The 26,033-nt window shown below is 39.7% G+C and overlaps 1 protein-coding gene across 4 annotated transcripts in view; it reads right to left on the reverse strand.

Annotated features, from left to right (window-relative positions):
* LOC124153321 (protein peste-like) overlaps positions 1–26,033 on the reverse strand; it is a 172,572-nt gene that overhangs the window by 71,853 nt on the left and 74,686 nt on the right. For 3 of the 4 annotated variants that reach the window (XR_006863619.1, XM_046526414.1, XM_046526415.1), the window contains one exon: positions 6,976–7,133. Coding sequence is in view for 3 of the 4 variants with exons in the window: in XM_046526414.1 (XP_046382370.1) it covers positions 6,976–7,133 (158 nt within the window). In the remaining variant the exon portion in view is untranslated. Of the gene's footprint in view, positions 1–6,975; positions 7,134–18,253; positions 18,523–26,033 lie in introns of all 4 variants that reach the window. The other variant, XM_046526416.1, reaches the window with a different exon arrangement.

Genomic DNA, 26,033 nt, shown 5'->3' on the forward strand with positions numbered 1-26,033 from the left:
CCGGTTTTTAATTTGCTTATCTAATAGAAAAACAAGCAAGACTCTACGATAAACTACACCACGAAGAAGGAAGACGAAGTTCAAAAATGCGGTAGGTTTTTTAAGAATAGAAGATATGCAACACGTAATGCTTTAGGTTATATAACCTGAATATAACCGGTTATTTTCGTCCGGTTATTGTACTCAGGTATTCTTATCACTCAAAATAACCGGTTAACCTAACACCGATTTTTTTCTCATAACCGCCCATCCCTATTGCCTGTTCAGGACAAGAGAGGATTGGAGGGGAGGGATTCTTCCAGGGAGCCGAGGGGTAGCCAGGCGAATTCAACTACTGCGCCACTGATGCGTCACTGCCCCTGCCAAACCACGACCACCGAGAGACAAGGCCTGAGCGCTGATGCCTTCTAATTGTATGACGTCACGAGCCGTAGGTTATCAACCACGCCTTCCGACAATGCTTGCAGTTGAACTTTCCATTCTATTCGGGTTTCTTCACCGCGTTTGTTGTATTTTGAAGACAACAGTTTCGCCGAAATTACACTCGGCGTCTTCAGGTCGAAGGTAAAATTTTGGAAAAATTTTTCGCCTTTTATAGGCATAAAATTTTCCGCCTTATATAGGCGGCGGCGGCTGCTGATCCGCTGCTGCTCTCTCATTGGCCGGTTGTCCATCTCTCATTGTTGGTGGTCGGAGAATCCTCTTCCATGCAGTATGCAAGCTGTAGCCTTGATCTCGGTTGAAATTTGCGGGCGTTTTCGCTATCTCAATAGCCTCTCTGATCAAGCGAGGGAAGTATTTATTCTCTTTAGCTATTATCCTGGCGTCTTCAAAGAGGATGTTATGCCCAGGTGCACTCCAAGCATGCTCAGATATGGCTGAGAGTTGGTGCTGCTTGTTTTTCGTAGCCCTCCGATGTTCCTGCAATCGGACTTTCAATGATCTGCAGGTCTCGCCAATATAATATTTGCCACATGAACAAGGCACCCGATATATACCCTCATAAAGGTCCACTGGGAGTTTGTCCTTCGCTCCGGGTAGCATGTCAGATATCTTTTCCACGCAATTGAAACGTGTAATTACGTTTTGTTTCCTGAGCATTCTGGCAATCTTTTCTGATGTGCCCGCCACAAATGGAATTGTGGCGTATGCTTCCGGCTCAGGCCGGCTCTCTTCCTCAGAGGTCCTTTTTGGGGCTGCGTCTTTGTTCTCCTGCTCCACAAATCTCCTATTCAACATGCTACTGCTGTAGCCATTCCTTACCAGCACTTCAATGAGATGCTTCTTCTCCGCAGATAGCGACTCGGTGTCTGAGATGGCATAGGCACGATGTATTAATGTTGCCACCAAGGAGATTTTTTGCACTGGGTGGTGGTGCGAAGAAGCGTTCAGATAGCGGTCAGTATGCGTCTTCTTTCTGTGAACGGCATGTCCTAGGAGCCCATTTCTTTTCCTTTTTACCAAAACATCCAGGAAGGGAATTTGACCATCATGTTCCATTTCCATTGTGAATTTGATGGCGTGGTGCTGCGAGTTGAGATGCTGTAGGAATTTCTGCAATTCTTCGGCGCCATGGGGCCAAATGATGAACGTGTCGTCAACGTATCTCAGCCAGAGCGATGGTTTCTTTTCGTACGACGCGATGGCCTTTTCTTCGAAATCCTCCATGAAAAGGTTCGCTACAACTGGAGATAGTGGAGACCCCATAGCTGCCCCCTCTGTTTGTTCGTAAAATTCCCCATTCCATAAGAAATAAGAGTTTCTTAGACAATATTCCACTAATTTGGGAAAGTCATTCGGGATGCCTTCAGAGATGAGTCGTCGGATGATATCCACTGATTCTTGGATAGGCACGTTTGTAAACAGAGACACCACATCAAAGCTGGCTATGATGTCTTCATTTGTGACGGAGACCGTATTAAGAATATCAATAAAATGGGATGAGTTCTTCACATGCGATGAAGTCCGTCCAACGTATTCCTGGAGTGATTGGGCTAGATATTTGGATAGCCAGTAAGTTGGGGCGTCGATTTGACTCACAATCGGCCTCAGAGGTACGTTTTCCTTGTGGATTTTTGGTAGGCCGTATAGTCTCGGTGGTTTCGCAGCCGAAGGGAGGAGGCCTCGTTGATATTCTCTTGGAATGGATGAACTCTTGATGATGGCCCTGGTATTTCGTTCCAATTTGCTTGTTGGATCGGCCTTCATCTTTCTGTAGGTTTGCTCCTGGAGAAGAGATAATATTTTCTTTTCGTAGTCTTCCTTTCGCATCAAAACAGTAGCGTTCCCTTTATCTGCGGGTAATATGAGAATACTACCATTGTCCTGGAGCTTCCTCAACGCTCGTATCTCTGCAGCTGTTATATTTGGTCTCGGTGGTCTTGATTTGCGGAGGATACTCCCAACGTCTTCCCTTATCTCATCTGCAATCCCTTTTGGCAGCTTCCGGATGGCGGATTCAACTCCGGTGATGATTTTTTCTTTCGGAATTGTCTTAGGAGCAAATAGTGTACTAGTGTTGTCTGCCTCTGTGCAGAGGAAAATGCACGGAGGTAACGAAAGTGTGCGTTTTCAAATTTCCTAAGGACGAAGAGACGAAGAGGAAATGGATACTTACCATTCCAAGAAAAGACTTCCAGCCGACGAAATATCCCAAGGTGAGTTACTATCTTTTTCTTTCTATTTGGACGGCGTTATTATTCAGGGAAATGTTAGTATAATGTAAATGTTGATCGTCATTAAAAGTGAATTAAAAAGATATTTGATATAAGCATTTACCGGTAGACGAATTGTCATGGTTTCTTGAAACAATTCTACTCTCGAGTGTATTTGCAGGTTGATTTCAATATTATTTGCGTTATCGCTTGAATAATTAATGGTTTTAATTATTTCGTAGTACTTAAATGTCTTTGAAATTCTCGAATATCAACGCTAAATAGAATACGGCGCTTATCCTCGTGTTCTAAGGTGTTGTTATTAAGAAGAACTTGATTTTTTAAGGGCGTTATGAATAGTTTTGTTATTAGTAAATTGTGGAAACATGTGAAACACTCGGGATGAATAAATGAGATACCTACTTGTGTAATAAATATGACCCATGCCTACGATGGTATTTTACATTATTTGTATGTTTACGCATGCATAGGGTAGTATTACTGTTTTAGAAAAGAAGATTTTATTGCATTAAGTAGTTCTTACATAGGTAATATGTACTAACTAATCGTGTTAATCTGAGAACGATTGTTTGGAGAGCGAAATCTAAAAGTCTTCGAGGGTATTTAATGAATGATTCTTCAGTAGTTTATAAATTATGGAAACATGTGAAACGCTCGGGATGAATAGATGGGCTACCTACAAGCGAGACAAATATGGCCCATGTCTAACAATAAGTTTGCATTTTAGATCAAATATTGTTAATCTAACTACCATTGTGTGCACAGCGAATTATTTAAGCCGACTTAAGATCTTGTTTACTACACCATTATCAGACGAAGGTAGTCTTCACTTGAAATACAGTTGATTTTCCGTCTACCAATAAAATTATCTCTATTTTTAAGGTGTGTATCCGGCATTTTCTGTTTGAAGATGTGCTTCATTAAAGCTCCTACTTCGATGAGAAGTCAGGAAAACTGTTGGCTGTACCATTGAACAGCCCAACACTGAGGGATGGTGCCATGCCAAGGATCTTCCCTGATTGCCCTGGGTACCTTACCACTTCAGAGCAGACCAGGGATGCGCCATCAATGAGGGAACAGCGTCTTGAAAGTGCTACTGTGTAAGCTGCTTTAGCTGAGAGTTTGAAAACTCAGGAAGCATATAAGGCTTAGAAAAAGCTAGACTTTCGGAAACGTAGATTCTCTGGTGAAGATGAATAAGCATTCAGCATTTTGGGATGTGGTCGTGAAGCCGTGTGCTATAATATTAAAGCATTTGGAAGAGTGTGCACCACCTCTTATTACTTACTCATTAATAGTTTACATTCATAATAATATCAAAGTATACCACTGAAAAAGGGAATTAAAAGCAATAGGCAAATTCACTCCACTTGTTCAAGCCTATTTCATGTATGAAAAGTACCTATGATGTGTTGGATAGAATTTTAAAACTCCACAAATAATATAAATATTTATAGCGATATTGTAGCTCTACTGGAAGAATGAAAAATTAAAGACTCTGCAAATCAACCTTTGAATAACTTTATCAAATCACAAATGTCTCTTGTTCCAGAAAAAAGGTAAGTAAGGTTCATCTGTGACATATTTGTATTTGCTGCAATGTTTTTTTAATATCTCCCGAAGTTCATAAATTTGCTCGCAATTCTGGTCATTTGGTTTTCCCACATCCAGTTACTATCAAACGGCTCTGCTCTTCTTTTAAAATTGGTCCAATTAATGAGCAAAATGAGCATGGGTTTCTATCTTACGTGAAGCACCGATTATCTCATTACAGAGCCACGAGCGTTATATCACCCTTATGATGGATGAAGTTCAATTGAAACCCTTTCTTGACTACAAGGGCAGATGTATAGTAGAACCTGCATATAACTCCAGCAGTTTAGCTTCTAGTGCTCATGTGTTCGCGGTAGAGGACTTACTATATTCATTTAAAGATATTGTCCATATTTTGCCGTGAGCACTCTGTCAGCCTGTGTTCTAAAAGATATTTTGAAGAAAGTCATCATTGGTCTCGAAAAAGTTGGTCTGGATGAGGTTTGTATTATAATGGAAAACAAATCCATCAACAGGAAGGCAGTATCTCTCTTCACCAATCCACCAAGGCTGAGTATAGTTTATCCGCATCCTTCTCATCATTCTTGACCACTATTCAAAAGGCTTGACTCTGTCCATATGTTTAAATGTATTCGCAACAACTGGATCGATAAGAAAAACTATTATTTTCCCAACTGAATGCATTATATGCTACATTTCTGTGTTATCAGGTAAGACATGGTATTTTTCCATTCAAAACAATTTACCCAGGTACTTTAAAGCAGCAAATCCTAGTTCACCGTTTCTTAAAAGGCTACAATTCGCCCCATTTAGTGCATAAATTGCCATGAAATTATAGTTTGCAGATAGGTCTAATCAAAACAATCCCTATATAATTTAACAGAAGCACAATCTAGTTTTATCCTAATCTTGCGCATGTGTAAGAACATAACTTTTTTATTCCATCATCGTTTAATGCAGCGATGCTAAAAACATAGAAGCCCCGTGAAGGATGTAAATATCCTATGACTTCTATGTTATAAGTACCACTGATGTGTAAAAAATGTTTTACTGAATATAAGACTTTTAATGATATTCTAGAGGTTTCGAATATATTTGGAAGCAAGCTGTTTCTCTTCAAAGAAGATTTTTCGGCGAAGGCGTTGGTCCAGTCGAAACAATTATGTTTCCCGAGGGAGGGATTTGCTGTTAACATCATTTAAATGTAATTACATATAATATGATATAAGGAAAATTGTAACCGGAGAAATGCCTGTTCACATATCGTTTGGTTTTCATACGCATTCCCCACCAATCAGCGCTATCAATGGCAGTCTTCGCTACTCCCTCCGTCCGCCTACGACTCGTGACGTCACGATTCAGCGCTCAGGCCTTGTCTCTCGGTGGTCGTGGCCAAACGGCCGCTCCGCAAAACACCATTCCTTGGTTTTTGAGTCAACAGCATACCACCCAGAAGTTTCCCCTCAACTTCTGGGTTGGAGACATCAGTCGAATCAGAGGGATATTCATTGGAACACATGGAGGGGAAGGAGATACTGGGGTGAGGTGTTGGAGGGAGAGAGAGTTGTGATAGGACAATGGTAAAACTTCTCACTCCAAGTGCAATACTAAGGCCTTAGCACCGATTTCCCCTTGCTTGCCAAGGAGTAAGTATTTCTCCGCAGTAGTCCTATATAAGTCTTGCATTGCAGGTAGGTTGGTTCGGGGTTGTTTCGGGGCTGTTTCAGAGGCTGATTCCAGAGGCTGAGTTTCCAGAGGCAGGGTTTCCAGAGACAGGATTTTCCAGAGACAGGATTTTCCAGAGACAGGATTTTGCAGAGACAGGATTTTGCGAGACAGAGCATTTTGCTACAGGGGCCTTTTGCGCGAAAAAACCTTAGCGCGAAAAGTTCTTGGCGCGCTAAGTTCTGCGGATAAGTTCGGAGGAAGTTCGAGGAATTTCTGGGGGGGGGGTACCAGAAATTTTTTTGGGGGGGGGGGGAACACTAAAAAATGCCACAGCAATGAAAGAAATTCCAATCAGTACCAAATTCGAACCATAACGAGAGGGTCGGGGGAAATTCAGAATTACTTATTTTCTTACTAAAGTTATTCGCTTTTCAACGAGAATTTGAACATAAGGTGCATCGCATAAGATATGTAGCTGACGCTGAGGTTAATCCCACCAAGGTTCCCATCAACTTTCGGCTGCATTTGAAGAAAATAGGTGCTTTCTGGGCTATGCTGTATAATGTGACAATTCACTAATCACTTGGAAGGGGCTGGAAATCTCTTCGTCGCTCACGAATCGTCTCAAATATCAATTGCGCCGTTGCGTTGACTTCTATTTCATTTCCGTCACTGACTTGCGTCGTGAAGTTTTTCTCAGTGCATCCTCTAGTTGACACGGTTGAGTGCCGAGCAAGGATCGGTTGAATGGAAGTGTAAACATTCTCCCATTACTTCCACTTGTGCCGTTAGCAGAGATTGCAGCACCATTGCCAATCAAAGCATTCTGAAACACGGCCTTCGCTATCGACGGCTACAAATTCTGCTCATTCCAACGCCATCGGATTCCCGAACTAATCGAACCCGATTAACCCCCCCCCCCCCGATTATGCCCAAAAGAGAAATGCGATGCATTTTTTTCCCTCGGATAACGGCCAGTACCCGAGCACATACCTTGTGATGACTCCGTCACCTCTTGTCACAGTCATGATAATTCACTTTTGGATTCAAATGACACAACTGAAGATGATTTCCGTACCTGAACGTGTAAGGCCCCATCTCGGAGAAAGCCGGCTTCTCGTTCGTCCTCAGCTTGTTAGGATTGGTCCAGTTGAAGAAGTAAACAGTCAAACTCATGGGCACGGGAGTGTCGCGCCATATCTCGAAGCTTTTTGATGACTCTGAGAGCTGCAGTTGCTGTTGCGATGCACCGGAAATGAGAAAAAAGATGGGAATAGTTTCAATTAAAAATATTACAATAACTTTCAAGAGCAGGGGAATGAGGGGCAAGAATACGCCTCTAACAAACTATCATAAAAATTATGCATTCCGGTTCAAACAGTAAATTTCATTTTTACACAATATATTCTTTGTTACAGTTACAACAATACTTTCTTCTATTGCAACAGAAAAAATAAAGAAAAGCCGTTATTTATGAAAATATAAGAGAAAAACAAATAGGAAACTTGCCCCTCGCGTGGGGCAAGAGTCCTCCCTTCATGGGGCAAGAGTCCTAATCACATTTTTCACATGAGAACTTTCGCTTTCCAGAATATGCGGTGCGATGGTCTTTTATCCATGTTTTGCATTCATGACACACTATCCAATCAACAATGGATGGCTCTGATTACATTTTTTCACAACTTCCTAAGACATAATCAGTATTTCCGGTGAAGTGAATTTGGCCGTTTGCCGTCCACAAACCGCCGATTAGTACTTCGATCCCTGTCTTTAGATATCTTCAAGTTTAGTTTCAGGGTGTCGGATAAACTCGTAATAATTCAGACCGCTTTGAGTTTTTACGCCGATTTTGCGCTTGCAATGGTTTTCGATGCGCTACTAATGCTCTATGTGCCTTCCGATATCTGCAAGGCAAAGTATTCTCAGATGTGGAAGGTTGAAAAGGATTAAATGGACATGACTGTAGGGAAGGAGTTAAGGGAGAAATGTTAGAGGGTAATAAAAAGGCTTCTCCGCCATCTACGATCATTTTATCTCCTTTTTTTCCCTCTTTTTACCATTTCTTATCCTCCTGGATTTCGATCCAACTTATCTGTAACCGATGAAGGCAGGAAATTAGGCTCACTAAAGGCGTATGGACCAAGTGAGTAAATACCGCGTCTAATACCCCTTTGCTGCATTACCGACAGTTGCTTCTTTCTCAAACATTTCAGAGGGCTAAAGAATTTTTTCAAGAGAGCTAATGAATGTGGGCTATGTTGGAAAGGTAAAAACATTATACGGATGAGGTGAGTCTCACAAAATTATATGGTAGGATGGGAAACATGGGAGATCTAAAGTGAGAAACACCGGATCATCAACGGAGGGTTTTCCATTTTCCTAAACATGTTTCGGCCAATAAATATAAATGTTTGAATTGATAAATGCCAAATCACTCGTTATAAATAAAGTTCTTGGAGGTTCTACATTTGCAAACTTATTTTTCAAATGCTTTCTCGGAAAAATAAGGGCTGGGGGAATATTCACTCATGTCTGTACACGGGTTGGGACGACAACAGGGAGTATGATGCACATCTACGAATAAACGGCATTTGTATTTCTGGAATAAATCAATATTTTCCGAATTTCCAATCATCAAATGACATACCTAATTTCTATTTCAAAGACCACTTTATGACTTTTACGCAGAGAAAATTCATCAATTTCTAGTCCATCTGTAATAGAGCATATGGATTCTCCACTGCTCGTTCTCAGTGTAGCTACCTCCAAAATTTGTCATCATAATGCTTTTCAATCAGTTTCTCTGTAACATTTCTGCATTTCCTTTCATTAAAATTATCAATAAAGTACATACTATATTTATGGCAGAAACTGTGAGGTCATAAAAAAGCAATGGCATAAAGTGGGGCGGGGCAACAGCGCCCGAGGGGCAAGAGTCCTCATGTGGACACTTGTCCCAGGACTCTTACCCCAAAGGCACTTGGTACACCTAAAACGCCATAACACAATCACATGGTGAGCTGCAAACCAGGTAACTCTATGCATTTTTGAGAACACACATTAAGGAACGCTAAACAAAAATGTCAGTTAGATAAACGCCCAAACCACATATAAAAATTACACGGTCCTACAAATTAGATAAACGTTGCGTAAAAATGAAAAATAAGAAAAACTCACGTTCTGTCATTCGTTGCCTTCCATTGAACACACCCCTGTGTTTCATTCGGTTACGCCAATGAAACTGATTGACCACAAGTGGGATCATCTCGGTATTTAGAGAAATATTTCGGGAAAGGAATCTTGCCCCATGCGGACTCTTGCCCCTCACTCCCCTACCTGATAAAAACAAGTATTTTTATATTCACCAGGTTACATGAGGGTTCAGCACTGCAACCACAACCCTTGTAATTTTTCTTAGTGAATAGCTACTTTCTTAGACACAATGCCTACTACCTTTGTGTGGGAAACAAGTATATTTACATTCAATGCCCTCTCCCCTTTCACCAATGCATAACTGCACGAGTCGGTCGGCAGAGAAATCAATTGCATTTGCACTTGAGGTAGCGATATTTCATTGGATGATAATAAATCAGTTAACATTGATATTTCTCGGGGAGTTATATTAATAAATAATTCTCGGGATTCTAGCTGAGTACTAAAAATTTTGGCTGACTCGGAAAATAATGGAAAGAAGGAAGTCGTGGCAAGAGCGGCTTGAGCGCAGAAAGAGCAGAAGACTCGGAATTCGTAATAATTAGTGCTCTGGGGACCACAGTGGAGGGCTAAATTGAAACGTCAGCCAAAGGTTTTCTTACTCGGCTAGAAACCCGAGAATTATTCATTAAACCTACAAAATATTTTTTGCAACTAACTCATAAAAGACATGAGCGGCCATGTCACAAAGATGACAAGCACAAAAGTGGGAGAGGGATGGATTATTAGAATCCCTGAAAGCGGACGCGGGAGTGAAAATTGATGAAACCCAACCTCAGAATGAACACGTCGTGTAGGAAGAGATAAAAACTCCGAATCAAAAGAAAAGAGATCGAAACAGGCTGCCCATAGAAATCCCTCTGCAAATGACCGCTACGCACATGCTTCGATTATTGATGCACGATATCCAATGAATCGGAAACTAAATCTTAGCCTGTAAAGAACCGTAATCATGCGCAAGGTTTATCTAAAAAATCAGTAAATGTAATAACATTAGTACCAATAACGGGGGACTAAAAGCAGTGAAAACCAAGACATGAAAATCTTACTTCATCGCAAAGCCGACCCGTGAAACAAGAACACCCCGGAGAGTAAACAAACGATTCACGTTCGCAGGCGAAATCCAACGAAGTGTCTCCCTCTTGACAGGCTTCAATGAAATGAAAAGAATTCATTTTCAGGAACCAGAGTTACATTTTTGGCGAAAAATCTTCAGGTCAATGCAATTGCTTCATATTGTTGATTCATTGAAAATATGAGTACCATGACCAGATAATAACCAATTTTTGCAAAAATGAGATTTCCATAAACAAATAAAGCTCCTTCTTACCTTTACCAGCATACATTGTTTTTTCATTAATACATTCCAAATAAGTTCAACAGTCATAATTTAAAACTTACGTTGTACTCTGTGATTGAAATAATTTTAATTTTCCTCTCATTTTTCTCAAAATTTAACTTTAATCTGTTTCTGGAACTGATGTCTCCAATTCTTCTTTATTCTTCTTCTCCATAGGCATCTAAAATATTATTATGTGCGCGATAAGCATTTTTTAAATGCGTTTTATAAATATTAGCATCGAGGAAGAAATTCTTAATAAGCAAGATAAGTATTTGTCGGGGGCTGTTCAATTCGATTGGTGCCTCCATCAATTAAGTATTCCCAGCAACATCGGCGCAAGTGGACTTGTATTGTGGATTGCTTGCATCTATTCACGCTTATTCAATTTTTGGTTTCTATTCCTACATCATGCACAGATACAGAGAGTGTACCTTTTCTTTTCTAGTCTTACTGAATAAACATCATATGTAGGTTTTCTCACACAGCCACAGCCATGTCTCCCCTTGAATTTTTATACATATTTTTTTATTTTCCTGCAACAATACAGTTCTGTGCTGAGCTACGTATAAATAAAAACTATAGTGATACATCAGCGGGAGTTTACTCTTTTTTACACTCTACCAGTGGCGGCGCGTGCATAAACGCATGTTTGCAAGTGCACACCCAAAGATAAATGAATGATGAAAGATAACTTTGCCTTCACAACTAGAAGGATAAAAATCCAGTCTACTTATGGATGTGATATGAAGCTCCGAACGATACAGCTGTCTCCTTGGCGAATTCACCGCTCTGCAAGTGTGCGATCCCCTGCCATTGCGCCAGCCGCAAATTCGGTCTATGCGATCGCTTGAGTGTGCTCCGGCGGGACGAGGTAAGCGGGGGGCATGCACTGTTCATACGGCGAAACAACGCGAGTTCGCAAGCGTATGTATGGTGAGTGACTCGCAGGTAGTGTAGCTGCCGCCTACGCTACCTGCGCCCAGGATCCTACTGTCTGTAAAAACAAAGTGAGACACCCGAGTTTGAGGAGCTCTATCGTCCAAACGAGGCAATCGATTTCAATGCAACAAAAAAAACATATGAAAGGGAATTTATTTATACGTTGGATCATTTACTTAAACAAATTTCTCGCGCCACAGTATTTTCAATTCATTTTTTTCTAAAAAAATACCCGTTTTTTGCGCGTAAAACAAGTTGCCCAGCTTTGAACGCTTAGTATTCTCGTAGTTTTCGTTCCAAATACTTGGAATATTGATCTATGAAATCCAGATCTATTATTAACAGCTTTTATGAAACAAATTGTTTATACCACAAAAATTTGCGGATTTTTTAAGAACGCAAATCTCTACTAACTTCGAAACCAATGAGTAATTTGAAAATTGAGCTTGAGAACTGAGCTTGATATAATATACATGTACGAAGAATTTCGGAAAGTCTCCACCGTCGTTGCTCTCCTAGGATTCATCGTTGACAATAAAATTCAAAACGCATTCAGTGAAACAACTAAACTACTGAAAATTCTCGTGACAATTCCGATGACAACTACTGAAGCAGAGAGGATTTTTTTCAACCCTTGAACGTGTTCAAACATTCTTACGCAGCCAGATGGACGAGGACAGGCTCACTGCTTTGGCGATGTTATCAATTGAAAAAAAGTTCCAGGATGGTATCGAAGGTTCCAATGACAAGGTTATAGAGAAGTTTCCTCGGAAGAAGGGAAGGAATTTCACCTACTGTTACGTATAAAGTGTGGTTAGATTAATTGTTTTCATTAGCATGCTTATATTATTTATGTTCGTGCAGTTTTAAGGGTATGTACCATTGGTATATCTAGCAGGTATTTTATTACGACGAAATATGATGCTCATGGATTATAATTAACAAAATACAAATTAATTACCCTGTCTCTGCACTATTGCACACCCTGGATAAATTACCACCAGCCGCCACTGCACTCTACATATGCCATTCTTTGTTTTCATAATGATTTTTAGCAGTGCATTGACTCATAGCAGAGAGAGTAAATATATTCTGTGAATTTTAATGCATCGGACACTAGAGTCAAAAATGCTTTTTTCCAGAAATAAATGCTATTCTAAATGTAAATAGGAGTTCATTCAGGCTGAAATAAAATTTAAAAATCGATGTATTTTACGGCTTAGGTCAATACAAAAGTAGCGATAATATGCGTGACAAGGAGTTTGCACTTGTATTAACATTCTAAGCGGCCATTTTAGTAAACGCAGCTATTTAATTGTTAAAAAATGTCACACTTTTTCGAGCAAAAATATTGGATGGGGTTGAGATGGTCCAAATGGGGGAGCAATACGTTATAACGGGAACGACAATAGTTGAAATATATGCGCGCAATGCAATTTCTGAGAAGCGGTAGAGGAGGCCAAGGAGAGACATAGCTTGGTTTTTAATTTTTGCAATATGCTCACAGTAATTTAATTTTTGATCCATTGAAACACCTAAGTCTTTGATGGTGAAGACTCGACTGAGGAAAAGGGAGTTTAAACTGTACGTACCTGAAATCAAAGGGGACTTTATTTAGCGAAATGGAAATTATGTTGCATTTATTGGTGTTTAGACGGATTTTCCCGTTGTTTCACTACTCTGAAACCTTGTTCAATACATCCTGTAGGTCATAGCAGTCTGCGACGTTGTTGATTTGCTTAAAAGTTTTGCAGTCATCAGCGTAAAAATGGCATGGGCTTGAGAGGGATGTACAAGGGATCGTCAGTAAAAAGATGAAATGAATATGGCCCGAGAACAGTTCCCTGTGGTACACGGATGTTGTGGGCGACCAATGGGATGAGCAGCCAGGAAGTATTACACGCTGGAATCTATTGCTGAGGGAAGTCTACTAGGTTGAGAAAATTGCCATGCAGGTTAAATCGATGAGATACTTTGTGAATTAGAAGAGAGTGGTTAGAGTTACTTCATGAGTCGTGCTTTTTTACCATTCTTGCAAGCACTGTTACTGATCTTTATGTATCAGATGAAATATTTGTTACTCAATAGGAGGAAATCCCTAATTATATGGAGTTAGCATTATTTTTTCCGCAAACGACCGAGCAAATGAATGCAAGCTTCTGTATTTGACTCAATAATCATATCGAAATATGCAATAAATACATCATTACCAAATTTCGGATCCAGATCCGATGCCTTCCGCGACTTTGGATCCGATGTATCCGATGAAGGGCAATATCCGCGGATATTTGGATCCGATCCGACCATCCCTAATTATTAGCAAACGAGATTGTTGATTGAATTTATGTTACACTTCAATTTCGCGGCTTCTCAACTCCGCACCGGGAAATATTCATTACTGGAGAAGAAATAAGCGACCATGAATCTACCTTCAGAATGTTCCCAGAATGCGTCTTTACGAAGTCGGAGTAAGCCTTTGCACAATACGCGCACCGTAAAAAATTTTAAACTATTCACAATTGTTTTTAACACACCATTCAAGTAATGAATCAGTATCGTCGTAGATGTTTGTTACCGTCGTTACTGTTTTCATACTGCCATGGAGCGAATCTGCTTACTCGCATTCTGACGTCACAGGGCGTTCATCTAGTGCGAAAGAATTCAGTAATGTTTGCGAACTTTGAAGATCTGAAGTAACAAGAATGTTGAGAACTATGAGGTCATATTTTGCATACGTTAATAACTTTAAATTACTTGTCTAGACATGTAAAAGAATTACCTTTTTAACTTTATGAGAGCATCCCATTGTATCTAAATGGTGAATGTCATCGCGTTTATTTCTTACATTAGCACTCACTCGCAAGATAGTATCGTGCACCAGTAGGTCACTAACAAGCTGAGGCTAGAGAAAAACTTCTAATTATGTCGGAAGACTGTAACAAAGCGCTAGAATTACAATAAATAAATTCCATAGAAAGATTAAACGAAAATACGAATAACACTTTCAAATCAAACTATGTAAATAGTCGAGAGATCTTGCTACCATCTCCGTGTAGGTCGCAAATTGCGTTATTGTTTTTGTCTGTCACATGCAGCATGTCCAAGGATATTACTTCTGTGAATATTCATCGCTTAAGGCCGATTAGAAGCGTGATAGTCCTTTTATATACATTAAATCTGCATTCCTATATCTATTATTGCGTGAAAAGCTACTCCGGCGAGCAATTAGGCGGTGGTTTGGTATATTTACTATTTAAAGCCGTGCTCCCAGTAGCACATGCAATGCTATTAGAGTCAGTGCAATGGAAAATACTCCTTGGGTAGCCTCCTACAATAGATATGCAGGAGTGCTGCCTCCTTCTGCGCCATTGCAATTGGCAATTATACGTTGTTCTGAACTTCCCTTGTGGTCCAACAGCGCATTGAGACGCGGCACACTTCTTAGAGTTACACTATTCATGCCGTCAGTTGCGATCGAGCTGTGAAAGCCAAGTGCGTTTCCAGAAATAAGATCGGGCAATGGATTGGTTTGGGTAATTGGCGCATTGATAGATGTTGAGGAAGAAGAGTCATTTGAGGTATGTGGCTGAAGTCTTACTTATGCATAGCGCTGGAGTGGGATTCTTGGCTGACTGTCCTGTGTTTCGAATTGAAGGGTCGTCCTTGGTTCCTCTCTCTACGTATGAACGGACGAGGCTCAAAGAAACATAAATTCCGCTCCCCGCGGTTCAAGAGGTCTTGCGAGAAAGTTGAATCCTCTCGGCGTGGGCTTCGTCAGCTCCTGTGATGGTTGACATCCAATGCGGTGAATGACAATTGATTTGGAAAGTACACTGATATCGCCATTTCCTGCCACTTGTAAACAGCCCAAACTTTAGATGGACGATTTAGAGTTGAAAATCAATTGTTTAGAAACATTGAAGACAATTTTTAACTAACTAATCAGGATTCACCATATTTCCATCGCTTTGGTATTAAAACTTTTTCAATTGAAGTGATTACTGAAGAATTGAATCGAATTACATCTCATAAAGAATTCCACTTTGAAAATCTCTTTAGAGGATTTCATACATCCCTGAAGTATATAAGTTTCTTGTCTCTTCTCCAAAGCACCAAAAATACCATCGGCGTCTATAATATATTGGTTGACCACAAACAATGTGAAAGTAGCTTTTTCATTTTTTACACCTTTACGCATATTCGACGCATACATAATACGCATATTCGACGAAATATCTACATAATACCCTGCGAGCCACCTCTAGGTTGTTTGCAGGGGATGATCAATCACCAGCTATTGCATTCCCACATGCACACCACACGGTCCAAAAAACGTTACGCATACTTAGAAATTATACTACCACACGCTGTTAGAAATAATAATAATATTTGGAATACATGCATTTAAGTATACTAGGTATATTCCCGAAGTTACGAGCGAAAGAAATGGTTTCCAAGTACCCTCTACATTTATCTTAATTATTGATTCTTGAAGCGCGGGGAAAGCATTTTTCAGGTAACTCTTAAACTCTTTTAAAGGTGAAAACTTAACGTTTCCTTTGAATATTTTCAGCGGCATTTAGAGAAAACTTTGCAGTTACTACCAACTGATCACTAATTCCTTCTTTCTAGAGTGCTCCAGTTTATTACCAAATATCAAGTGCATATTTGTCGCTAATCAATCAAGAATACTTTCTTCTCTGTTAGGTACGGATGCTATTTGAAGCAATGGCTCACTTTAACTCTCCCACCAGAAATGAAACTATACGTCTCCCAATCTAAAGATGGAACGTTGAAATCTCCCTAAATCAAGTTCCTTTCAGGATACTTGGATGATATGCTGTTTATTTGGGTTTCAAAATCCAACATTGCTATTATATCAGAGTAAGCTGGTTTGTAATACGAGCTTAATAATATAGTTCTGAATTTTGGGAATTAAATTGAACACCACACAGATTCAACGCTGGCCTCAGTTAAGGTTACCGCTTTGCTGACAATTGAATTCATTACAGCTATTAATACTCCACCTCTAGCTAGAATAATTCCATCTTTCCGATAAACGGTGAACGATTTTGGGAAGATCTCATTCTCTGAATAGGGTAGTTTCCTTCATCAAAGAAAACGAAAGGCATTGATTGCGATTCCTTACCCACCACTAGTGTATTCATAATATAAAAATTATTTGGTTTTAGAAATACCGGTTTAGACGAATGGCAATGGTCAATTTTTATCCTCATTTGAAAAAGGCCATATTGGCGCCCATGCGATGCCACTCCACGTGACGTCACAGGGACCTAGTTTCTAAACGAGTAGATAGGACTTTACATCGCCTGAGGTTACCAATGCATGCATGAGGCACAGAGCTCAGGGAAACATGTCTTAATAACCATTTATTAAAACTGGCTAAGGTCAGAAATTTTCTTCGTTAGATAAGGTATTAATAATCCTTATTTAAGCCAAGCGCTACCTGCTAGCAGGGTACTATGCTACCTGCTAGCGTCCTGCGTCGTATCAGTGCTCAAAGCCTCGCCCCAAGGTCCAAAGGTCCAACGCCCAAAGGTCACCTCACACGGCAGCGGGAACCAGAACGACGTCACACGGAGTTTTCTCGGCATTCATACTTAGCCGTCGCGTTTTCGCGCGCTTGAAAATTTTCACTTTTCACTTAATCGCCAAAAATAGATATCGTCATTTAAAAATCTAAATGCGTGAAATACGTACTCAAGGAGTAATAAACTTTCGATTTTGGTAATAAAAAAATAATAGGAAACCACCCTTTTATCATCTGTTAGCCAACTTCCAGTTCTAATAATTACGTTAGACTTTGTGCTATGAATCTAATGGTGGAACTCTGGAATCTTATTTCTTAAAGTATGGCAAATAACCACAGCCACGATTATTACTTCGGAACTAATATTATTGCGATTCGGGACTATTTCTTATTTGCTCTTGCCGATTAGGCTATTTTTAGCCTCTATGCACCTGTTAAATGGGACTGCAGATTTCATTGTATTACCATTAAAATTACCTGAACCTTCACTGCCTTTGAAATTATAACTCAACTGCCGTTTCACATGCTTAAATTTATTAACCCTATTAATGTGAATTGGTAATGCTGGTTCTGATGCGCTGATCTTTCTATATATTGCTCTATTGTCATTTCTGGAAGAACGTTTGCTGTTGAGAACTTTTGAATTTACCCCTTTATTTAATAATAACCCACAATTATATCTATACTGCTCTACTCCCTACGGACCAGTTCGCAGTCCATAGTAGCAATAGTATTAACTATTTTATCTTTGTTTTTATATATTAAGAGACTTTCATAGGCTTCTAGTTAGTTGTTTGTTTGTTTGAGTAATTGGTTTGAGTTTGGTTTTCTGATGTTTCATGTCCAGTATCGATTAGATGCTGAGCTCTGCTACATTTTTCTGGCATGTTGCATCTGAAATGGGCCATGTTTTCCTTTGAAGGACATTTGGTAGTGTGAGTTGCCAATCCTCCCAAGTACAGGTAAACCTCGATAGCCCGAACACACGGCAGTCGGAACACCTCAATGATCCGAAAGACTTTCATTCGTCGTGTCGTCAGTTTGTCTGCACTAAATATGGATTCTCATATTCTGACGCACTGAGCGGCATTGCCCCAACTGGTGCACGGCATTGCTCGGGACAATGCCGTGCAGTGTAAGGGTTTTATAAAATAGGTGTAACACTCAATGTAAGTAAAATTTTTCAAATATGATGCAAAGAATTGGTGGGAGTTAGAATTTTTATTCAAAATGATATGATTGCCTCTTTCGTTGAAGTTTTCAATTGAAAGGTATAAAATATAAATGATTAAGTGCTATTCCCCAATGTACCTTTTACAACACCTTAACTCCATCAAGCGGAGATCCAGGAAAGCTGCCTTCCGACGACTTCGCAGCCGCCAACTTCACTCACAGCAGCGGAGGGTAGTTCAAAGATTTCATGCACTTAAATCACTGAGGAAACACGATCAGAACTCAAACGTAGATCTCCAACGGCAGCCTCATCATTTGATCATCACGAAGTGGCAATCCATGTTCCGAGACACGGCATTCCATCGTGCACTCCATCGGCAGCAGTTGTCGAGACGAGGGGACAGTTTCTAGAAATAAATTATCCGTACGGAACGTGAGATTCCAGTGGCGAATCACCAATGACGACGGCGTTCGTAGAATAGATTGGCGTGGATATAACCACCTGTGGAAATAAGCGTGAAGGGATTTTCGTGAATTTTGGGAAATGAACTTTAGAACGTCCGCTGTTGTATTCTTCTTCTTCATGCACTCCACGACCGTGTTTCACTGCTTCTAATCGCGAATCGTGGAAGACGCCATGTCACAATGAAGGATAACGTGGACACGATATGGAATTGAAACGTCAACTGCGAAAAAGAAAGGGAAGGGCTGAGAAAAGTTCATTTTTATTTGAATGCCTTATGCGCAGTAAAAGTTTTCCGTTGAATTTCTGCAGAAGAATGATAGGTGGCGTCCACTCCACTTTCACTGTGACCAAGCTATGAAACTAATTATCAATCCAGCACTCGACCACTGAGCGACTTCGGACGATCGATTAATGCCACAGGTTGACCTAGCGACTCTTTTAAAGTGCTGTCTAAAGTTCTAGCGTACCCTCTAGTTCCTGCCTCTGTTAAGCAGGCGATAGCCGCTCTCAACGACCAAATCCAAAAGAAACAACGCGACCCGCCTTCGCCAACGAACTTCGAGTCACAAGACCATTCAAACAAGCAATTACAGATATGATTGCACCTCCCACCGATTTGGATAGCTTAGAGGCCTTTCAGACGGCCAACAGCAAATAAGGCCTACTCCACCTCTCCCTTATGCGATCATATCTCATTCACAAAAAAAAAAGAGTTTGGGAAACAGCGCCACTTGAGAAATGGCGTTTTTGTCCGTATCAGAAAAATCACTTCTTCCACGACTTACTAAAAAGCCGTGATGGTGGTGATTGTAGTTCTTTTGTTTTCACGTCTTCTCATTGCAAAAGCTTTGATGATATCCCGTTATCGAAACCAATTGTGAAACCAACGTTATCAAGATCTAGCTACTTCGATCAATCGATCGACTAGCCACTTGACATATCGCACGGCATCCCGATTCCGATCACGGTGCTCCCAAGTTTCACGATACACTCGATTGGGAAGAAAACGATATGCGTGGTCCATAAGCAGATTAAATGCATATCCATTCCACGTCACCTCCATCACGGTCATAGCTGGTGCAATGAGGTAGGGTTGAGTGAGCAACAGCAGGGGACGCCGAGTGAGGGCGATATCGGTGCCGTCACTGTCGTGGATATCACAAACATGGCCTGCAGTGAAAAACCCCCGGTAATTAATCAACTGGCCAAAAATAGTGCTGTGGCTTTGCAGGCGATTTTGTTTGCACTCGTCAGATGTCATCTCTGGCATGAATGTCGTTTAGGACGATGGCAGGAGAGTGAATAAATGAATGCGGAAAAACTGAGCAGTGTTCACAATTACATTTACTTAATATCAAGGTACTAAGAAGATGATGGAGTAATACCGCTGGCAGAACAGTGACTGCATCTACGTCACTGACTCTGCGCGCCACCTCTATGATATTGTCAGGGAGGGTGACCAATCACCAGAAAACAAGAAAATTTCCCTACATGCACTCCGCACGGTCATTTAAGTATGACATATAGTAGCAAAATATGCATTCAATTCAAACTTGCCAACAGTTAGCTATTCCGATAGCATATCCATGCAAGGTTAGAACAATAGAAAAAATATAAACATGCAATGAGTCGTTATAGCGATCAGCACTGATAATTTTATAAACCCAGACATCGTTTCTATGAATAATATGACGAAGAAATAATGAAATTCTAAATCTCTCTGTTTTGCAGTCAAATTCCTTTATTTTCTTCACTCAGATCCCGATTAATGGAGAACCCTAAGTATTTTACAAACTTGGCAGTCAATAGTTTCATCCCAGTTGCGGTGAACTCCTTCAAGAGATATGTATCCTTTTCCAAAAAAAACATGGCAGTCTTGGAACTTCCGTTGGAAGTGAAAAAATTTTGTGTATAAAAATTTTGGACGTTGATTGACGAAGTTTATAAAAAGGATACATGGTAATCTTCATTATTTAAAAGTGATACTTTAATTAAAATTATATTAAACTAATTATTTTATACATGAAAATTGTTATAATTATTATTAATACAGGATATATACACAAACTAAAAATGTACAAAAGGTCGATGTTACTAAATAAACGTAATGTCATTATGTATTTTCACTATTAACAATATCTGAGTTCTCATTTTCATCAGTGATTCCAATTACTCTTGTATTGCTATCATTGTCCTTATCTGTACATTCTAAAACTAATACGATAGGATTATGACAACTGAGGTAAGAAACTAACAATTTTTACTCGAATCAAAACAGCATCTTGTAAAAAAAGCATCTATAGTAGTTTTGTATCTTGTGGTGCTTTTACATGGTCATCATCATTTCACATGGTTTATCCAAACAGTGCATTGTTTTTTTAGTTTAGATACCCCATCTCGCACTCCTATTTCAGTGTATTTTTATGTAATGTAACGTTTATTTAATGTAACGTTTTCATAATTGTATGTTAAGAGTTTTGCTCTAACCTTTCTAATTCCATTGACTATACGATGAGTTTTCGACCTCTTTTGATTTGCTGATGCATACCTCTTGTGTTCGTTTGCAGCGGCGCTCTTAAGAATTTGATCACCAAATAGTTTTACAGCAATTCTTACACCAACTGTGGTGGAGAGGCTGTGGCCGATAGCGAAAGGAAACAATGCATTGTTTTTTTAGTTTAGAGATCCAATCTCGTATTCCTATTTGAATGTAAATTTTCTGGCACCTAATGTTGTGGATAACATGTACACTTCACCAACGTGTGGTAATTTAGGGCTAACAGATGTTCTGAAGCACACTATTATAAATCTATTTCATTCGATATGTTCATTTTTCGACGAAGCATTGGCCATCAGTAGGATTTATGTTGTCTCGAAAAAGCGAAAAAATTTCCCTCACGGAAAATCTCTTCCTCGTCAAAACGATAACCGCACCTCGCCCACCTACCTAATGGCAAAACGATCTCTTTGGGAGGCTGCAGCGCAGACTAAGGCCAATGAAGAACTGAGCCTGAGTGCAAGGTGCGGTCATTACATATTCATAACTCCTCTTGTAATCGAGATAAAGTTACAATTCTTTCACCAAAAATAATTGTATAGTTTTATACCAATTTCACACGTAGCATATGTGGACCTATATCGTATGATACTATAGTTAGTATGCGACTGCTTCCCACCATGCAAAAACAGGCAATGTAGGCCCAAAGATACTTACTTAAATGAATGTAGCAACGCCGAAACTCAGCTAAAAACATAAAAAGCTTTACCTATATAAGATCGCAGGCATAAAAAAACTTACCATGCAGTTTTTAGGATGCTGTTGAGAACTGTTAGCCGAGAGTTGAATGAAAAATCCAAGAAAATCTGCCGCGACGTAGCAAGCGGCTGAAATAATGCCGCGGTAAAAATATTTGAGAAAATCAAAAATTCATAACTCCTTTCGTACACAAGATAAATTATTATTTTTTCCACTAAAAATACATTTATAGTTTTCTTCAAATTTTATGCGCCGGATATATGGACCTAAATAGTAAGATACGAAAGTTAGCTGGCGATTGATTTCTACCTTGCAATACGTTTCCTGCAAGTTTAATACTATGAACAATCTGCCGACAACTGGATTAGGAATATAAACTCGGGAAAGCAAGGTTACTAGCCGAAATTCAAGAAAATATTTTCTATAACTATTGTTATGAACAAAATCAAATAACTATTGTCAACACTAAACGAGGCGAACCTTTCCGCTCCAGAGTATATTTTCATACATGAGGAACGAGCAAATTCAAAACTCTTTCTCTCTTTATTTCCCTCTCCTTCGTAAACAGCGAGGCGGTGACGATTTTGAGGTGACAATCACACGAGTTCGGAGTTTTTTAACCATTTGAAAAAGTGCCTAACGCGCCGTAAGAAGTTTTCACTTCAAAAATTCCTGACCATAAATTTTTCAATATTTATTTCTAATTCGTATTACCGTATAACTCATACACGGCAGCGAAGTCCTTTTTTTCGAATGTCAAACTATCGTAAAGCCTCTCTGTTACTCAACGACATCATAGGCGAAGAGGCGGTTTTTTCGCATCCGATCTGACCATCCATCTTTCAGCGATATAAACGGCCTTGTTCAGTAGCCGCATGGAGTTCCAGCACTTTTTCTTTCACAATTCTGGGAAAAAATCATTTGCAGGTAATGTATTTTCAAGTTCCGCATGCACAAACCCTTGAAGTATTCGCGTACAACCCTGAAAGGAAGGCTACGTGGCGCTCGGCAGAAGCCTACTTTTAATTATGTTATGTCGCAACACGAACAATTTTTACGTTGCAAATGAACTTGGTTTCCTTTTGAACTGCAATATGGACTCATATTCTTACAACGCAAGCCTAATTTTTGGAATTGGATTTCTTTATTAGTTTAAATTTCAGCACTATACGGATTAGTAAAGGAAAATGATAACCGCAAAGCAATATGTCTTACTCTTGAGATAGTCAATTCTCTTTCGGGGAGAGGTAAAAGCAAAATTTACCTATAAGATGCTTCTGTGAGTTGGCCTCAAGTTACAGATGGTTTGTTTACGGTTGAGCGACCGCCACGGGATAGGCACGACAGTGTTAGTTCCTGTTTTTTGAATCGTGCGCAAATTTTTAGGTTTTAAACTTCCAAAGTGGGTAGGTCCTCTTCTACATCTACATAATACCCTGTAAGCCGCCTGAAAGGCGTGTAGCAAGGGGCGTTAGGACACACGTCTGAATTTCTGTCTGTCACACGTCAGGCGTCGCCTGGTCTGAATTTTTAACACCAACACCGAATTTAGGCAAACATTTTTATCTGCTTGCAATCTCATCTGCAATTGAAATGCATACTCCTCTTACTGCCATTGTTTATTTTTCCACTATATTACGAGGATCATTTAAGTACATAATTCACAGTGTCCGGCGATATATAGTGGAAATGTTTTATGTCCAAAAGAATAAACTAAAATGATTAACTTCCACACAATTTTTGTTTACTTAAGTACCGACCCGGTTTCGACACGTAGTGTCATTATGAAGGAAGTGTGTGGAAGTTAACCATTTTATTTTATCCTCATGATCATTTAAGTCCTAAGACATCCGAATTATTTTCTCCACAGTGGAAAAATAGAGACAAATATATTGTTTTAAAATGATGGCACACTCATTGTCAATACATGACAGGGATAGCTGCACTGTTTCACAAATAGAACTAATACGGCAGCGTCTAGAATGATGTTCTATATACCTGAAATTATGACATTTCCCGAGAACGAAAATCGTGCAATCTTTCGTTTTATAAATTTGCGTGGTGTGAAACCAATTGCATTTCATCGGAAGTTGATGAAAACATGTGGTGATGGATTAGTCTACCTGTAAATAATACCCTGGTGGTGATCAATCACCAGCATTCAGCATGCTATTGGACATGCGCACCACACGGTCCAAAAAACGTCACGCATACTAACAAATTATGCTACCAGATCCTGTTATAAATTATAATAATATTAAGAAACATGCAATAAGTTTTACATAGGTTATTAGGCTACACAACAAGTCAACTAATCTATTTATGAGTTCTATTGCTGCCGTTATAATCTCTTATTGATCGTGGAAAAAATACATTCTGTCTGTTCTACAGTCTATCTCTCTTATTTTATTTATATGACATAATCTTCCGTAGTATGTTGACGTCCGTAAGATATGGCTAACATCGTCAGAGAAGACACTGCTCTTGAATTCATCTAAAAGGTTTAGTCTATTTTTCAATCTACGGTCTGACAGAGATTCCCATCCGAGTTTATCTAAGAGGTATTTTTACATTAACAGGACTATCGTAACGACCTTTCACGTACCTGGCAGCTCTACTTTGCACGCGTTCTAACTCTGTTATTTAGCCTTTTTAATGAGGGTTCCAAACACTGGCAGCGTATTCTAAATGTGGTCTAACGAGGGAAAAGTAGCTAATTTCTCTCACTTTGTCGTCGCACTTTCCCAATATTCTTTTAACAAAACTCATTTTACGATTAGCTTGACCGGTTATTTCTCGAATATGTTTATTCCACGATAGATCATTATTGAGTCTAAATCCTAGATATTTCACGGATTCAGCAGTCTATTTGGGTACCCCGAATTATATAGCTACGTTGTAGGGAGTTTTTCTTCTTCCAGAAATTCATTACGACGCATTTTTTTTCAAATTTAATTCTAACTGCCATACATCGCACCACGCATAGATAGCAGCAAGGTCATTCGTTAGTTCATCTACATCTTTGCTGGAACGGATTTATCTGTAAACTACAGCGTCGTCTGCAAAAAATCGTAACTTACTGTGTACTACTTCGCTGTCGTTTATATAAGGAAGAAATAGGAGTGGTCATATGACACTACTGTGAGGGACGCCAGAAGTGACTATAACCTCATTGGAGAATGCACCGTCTGTTGCACGCGGTCGCTCAAAAGTTCTCTTATCCAGGAAACGGCACCTTTATCTAGACCATAAGAATTCAGATTTATTATTAACTTTCCGTGTGGTACTTTATCAAATGCCTTTTTGAAACCAAGAAAAATCGCGTCTACTGGAATGTTGTCTTCTCCGGAGACTTAAATATCGTGGGCGAAAAGCGCTAGCTGGGTTTCGCATGATCTACTTTTCCTGAATCCATGTTGAGTTCTCATTAACAAGTTGTGCGCGTCTAGGTGTTTCATTATCGAGCCTAGAACCTAGTATTCGCCAGAGGAAGGCATCAGGGCTTTTCTCATCCCTTAGCAATGCGTTGACATTATGCGAAAAATCCACAGAGAAAAAAATCATTCGCCTTGACCGGGATTCGAACCCGGGTCCCTCGATTTCCGGCCGAGTGCTTTAGCCAGTTAAGCTACCGAGGCATCATTCCTCACCTGTGGAAATTTGTGGACTATACCGGACAAGGTATAGTCCACAAATTTCGCACAATTGTGCATTGTGGGTGACTCCCGTAAAAGTTATCACCGTGGCTAGTCCCGGTATACTTAAATTCGCGTTGACATAAGTTCACAGGCGGGCCACAGGGAGATGAGGAGATCCTTACTTTAGGATGGGAGAGGGGAAAACTGTTGTTCTATATAAGCGGAAGGGTCATATTAGTGCGATCATCCTCATACGAGTACAATAAATTAAAATATATGCCATTAAGTAAGAAATTTCAACGTTTTTTACGTTTCATTGCATTTTAATGCCGGTGATTGTATTAAAAGCGTGAGTATTCGATCTATGTTACTTACCTCGACAATTTCATATTTGACCGGTGGAGAATCAGCTGAAAAAAACCATTTAAATCACGACATTTATCGCCGGAATAGTGTAAAAAGATATTACATGCTGCGGGTTGCCTACGCTCAACATAAATGGCCCTGGTGCCGCCGTAGGATGTCAAACTACAGGGACAAAATTTTTTCTTTGTGCAT

The sequence above is a fragment of the Ischnura elegans genome, chromosome 2 (assembly GCF_921293095.1).
Source record: "Ischnura elegans chromosome 2, ioIscEleg1.1, whole genome shotgun sequence".
Lineage (NCBI taxonomy): Eukaryota > Metazoa > Arthropoda > Insecta > Odonata > Coenagrionidae > Ischnura > Ischnura elegans.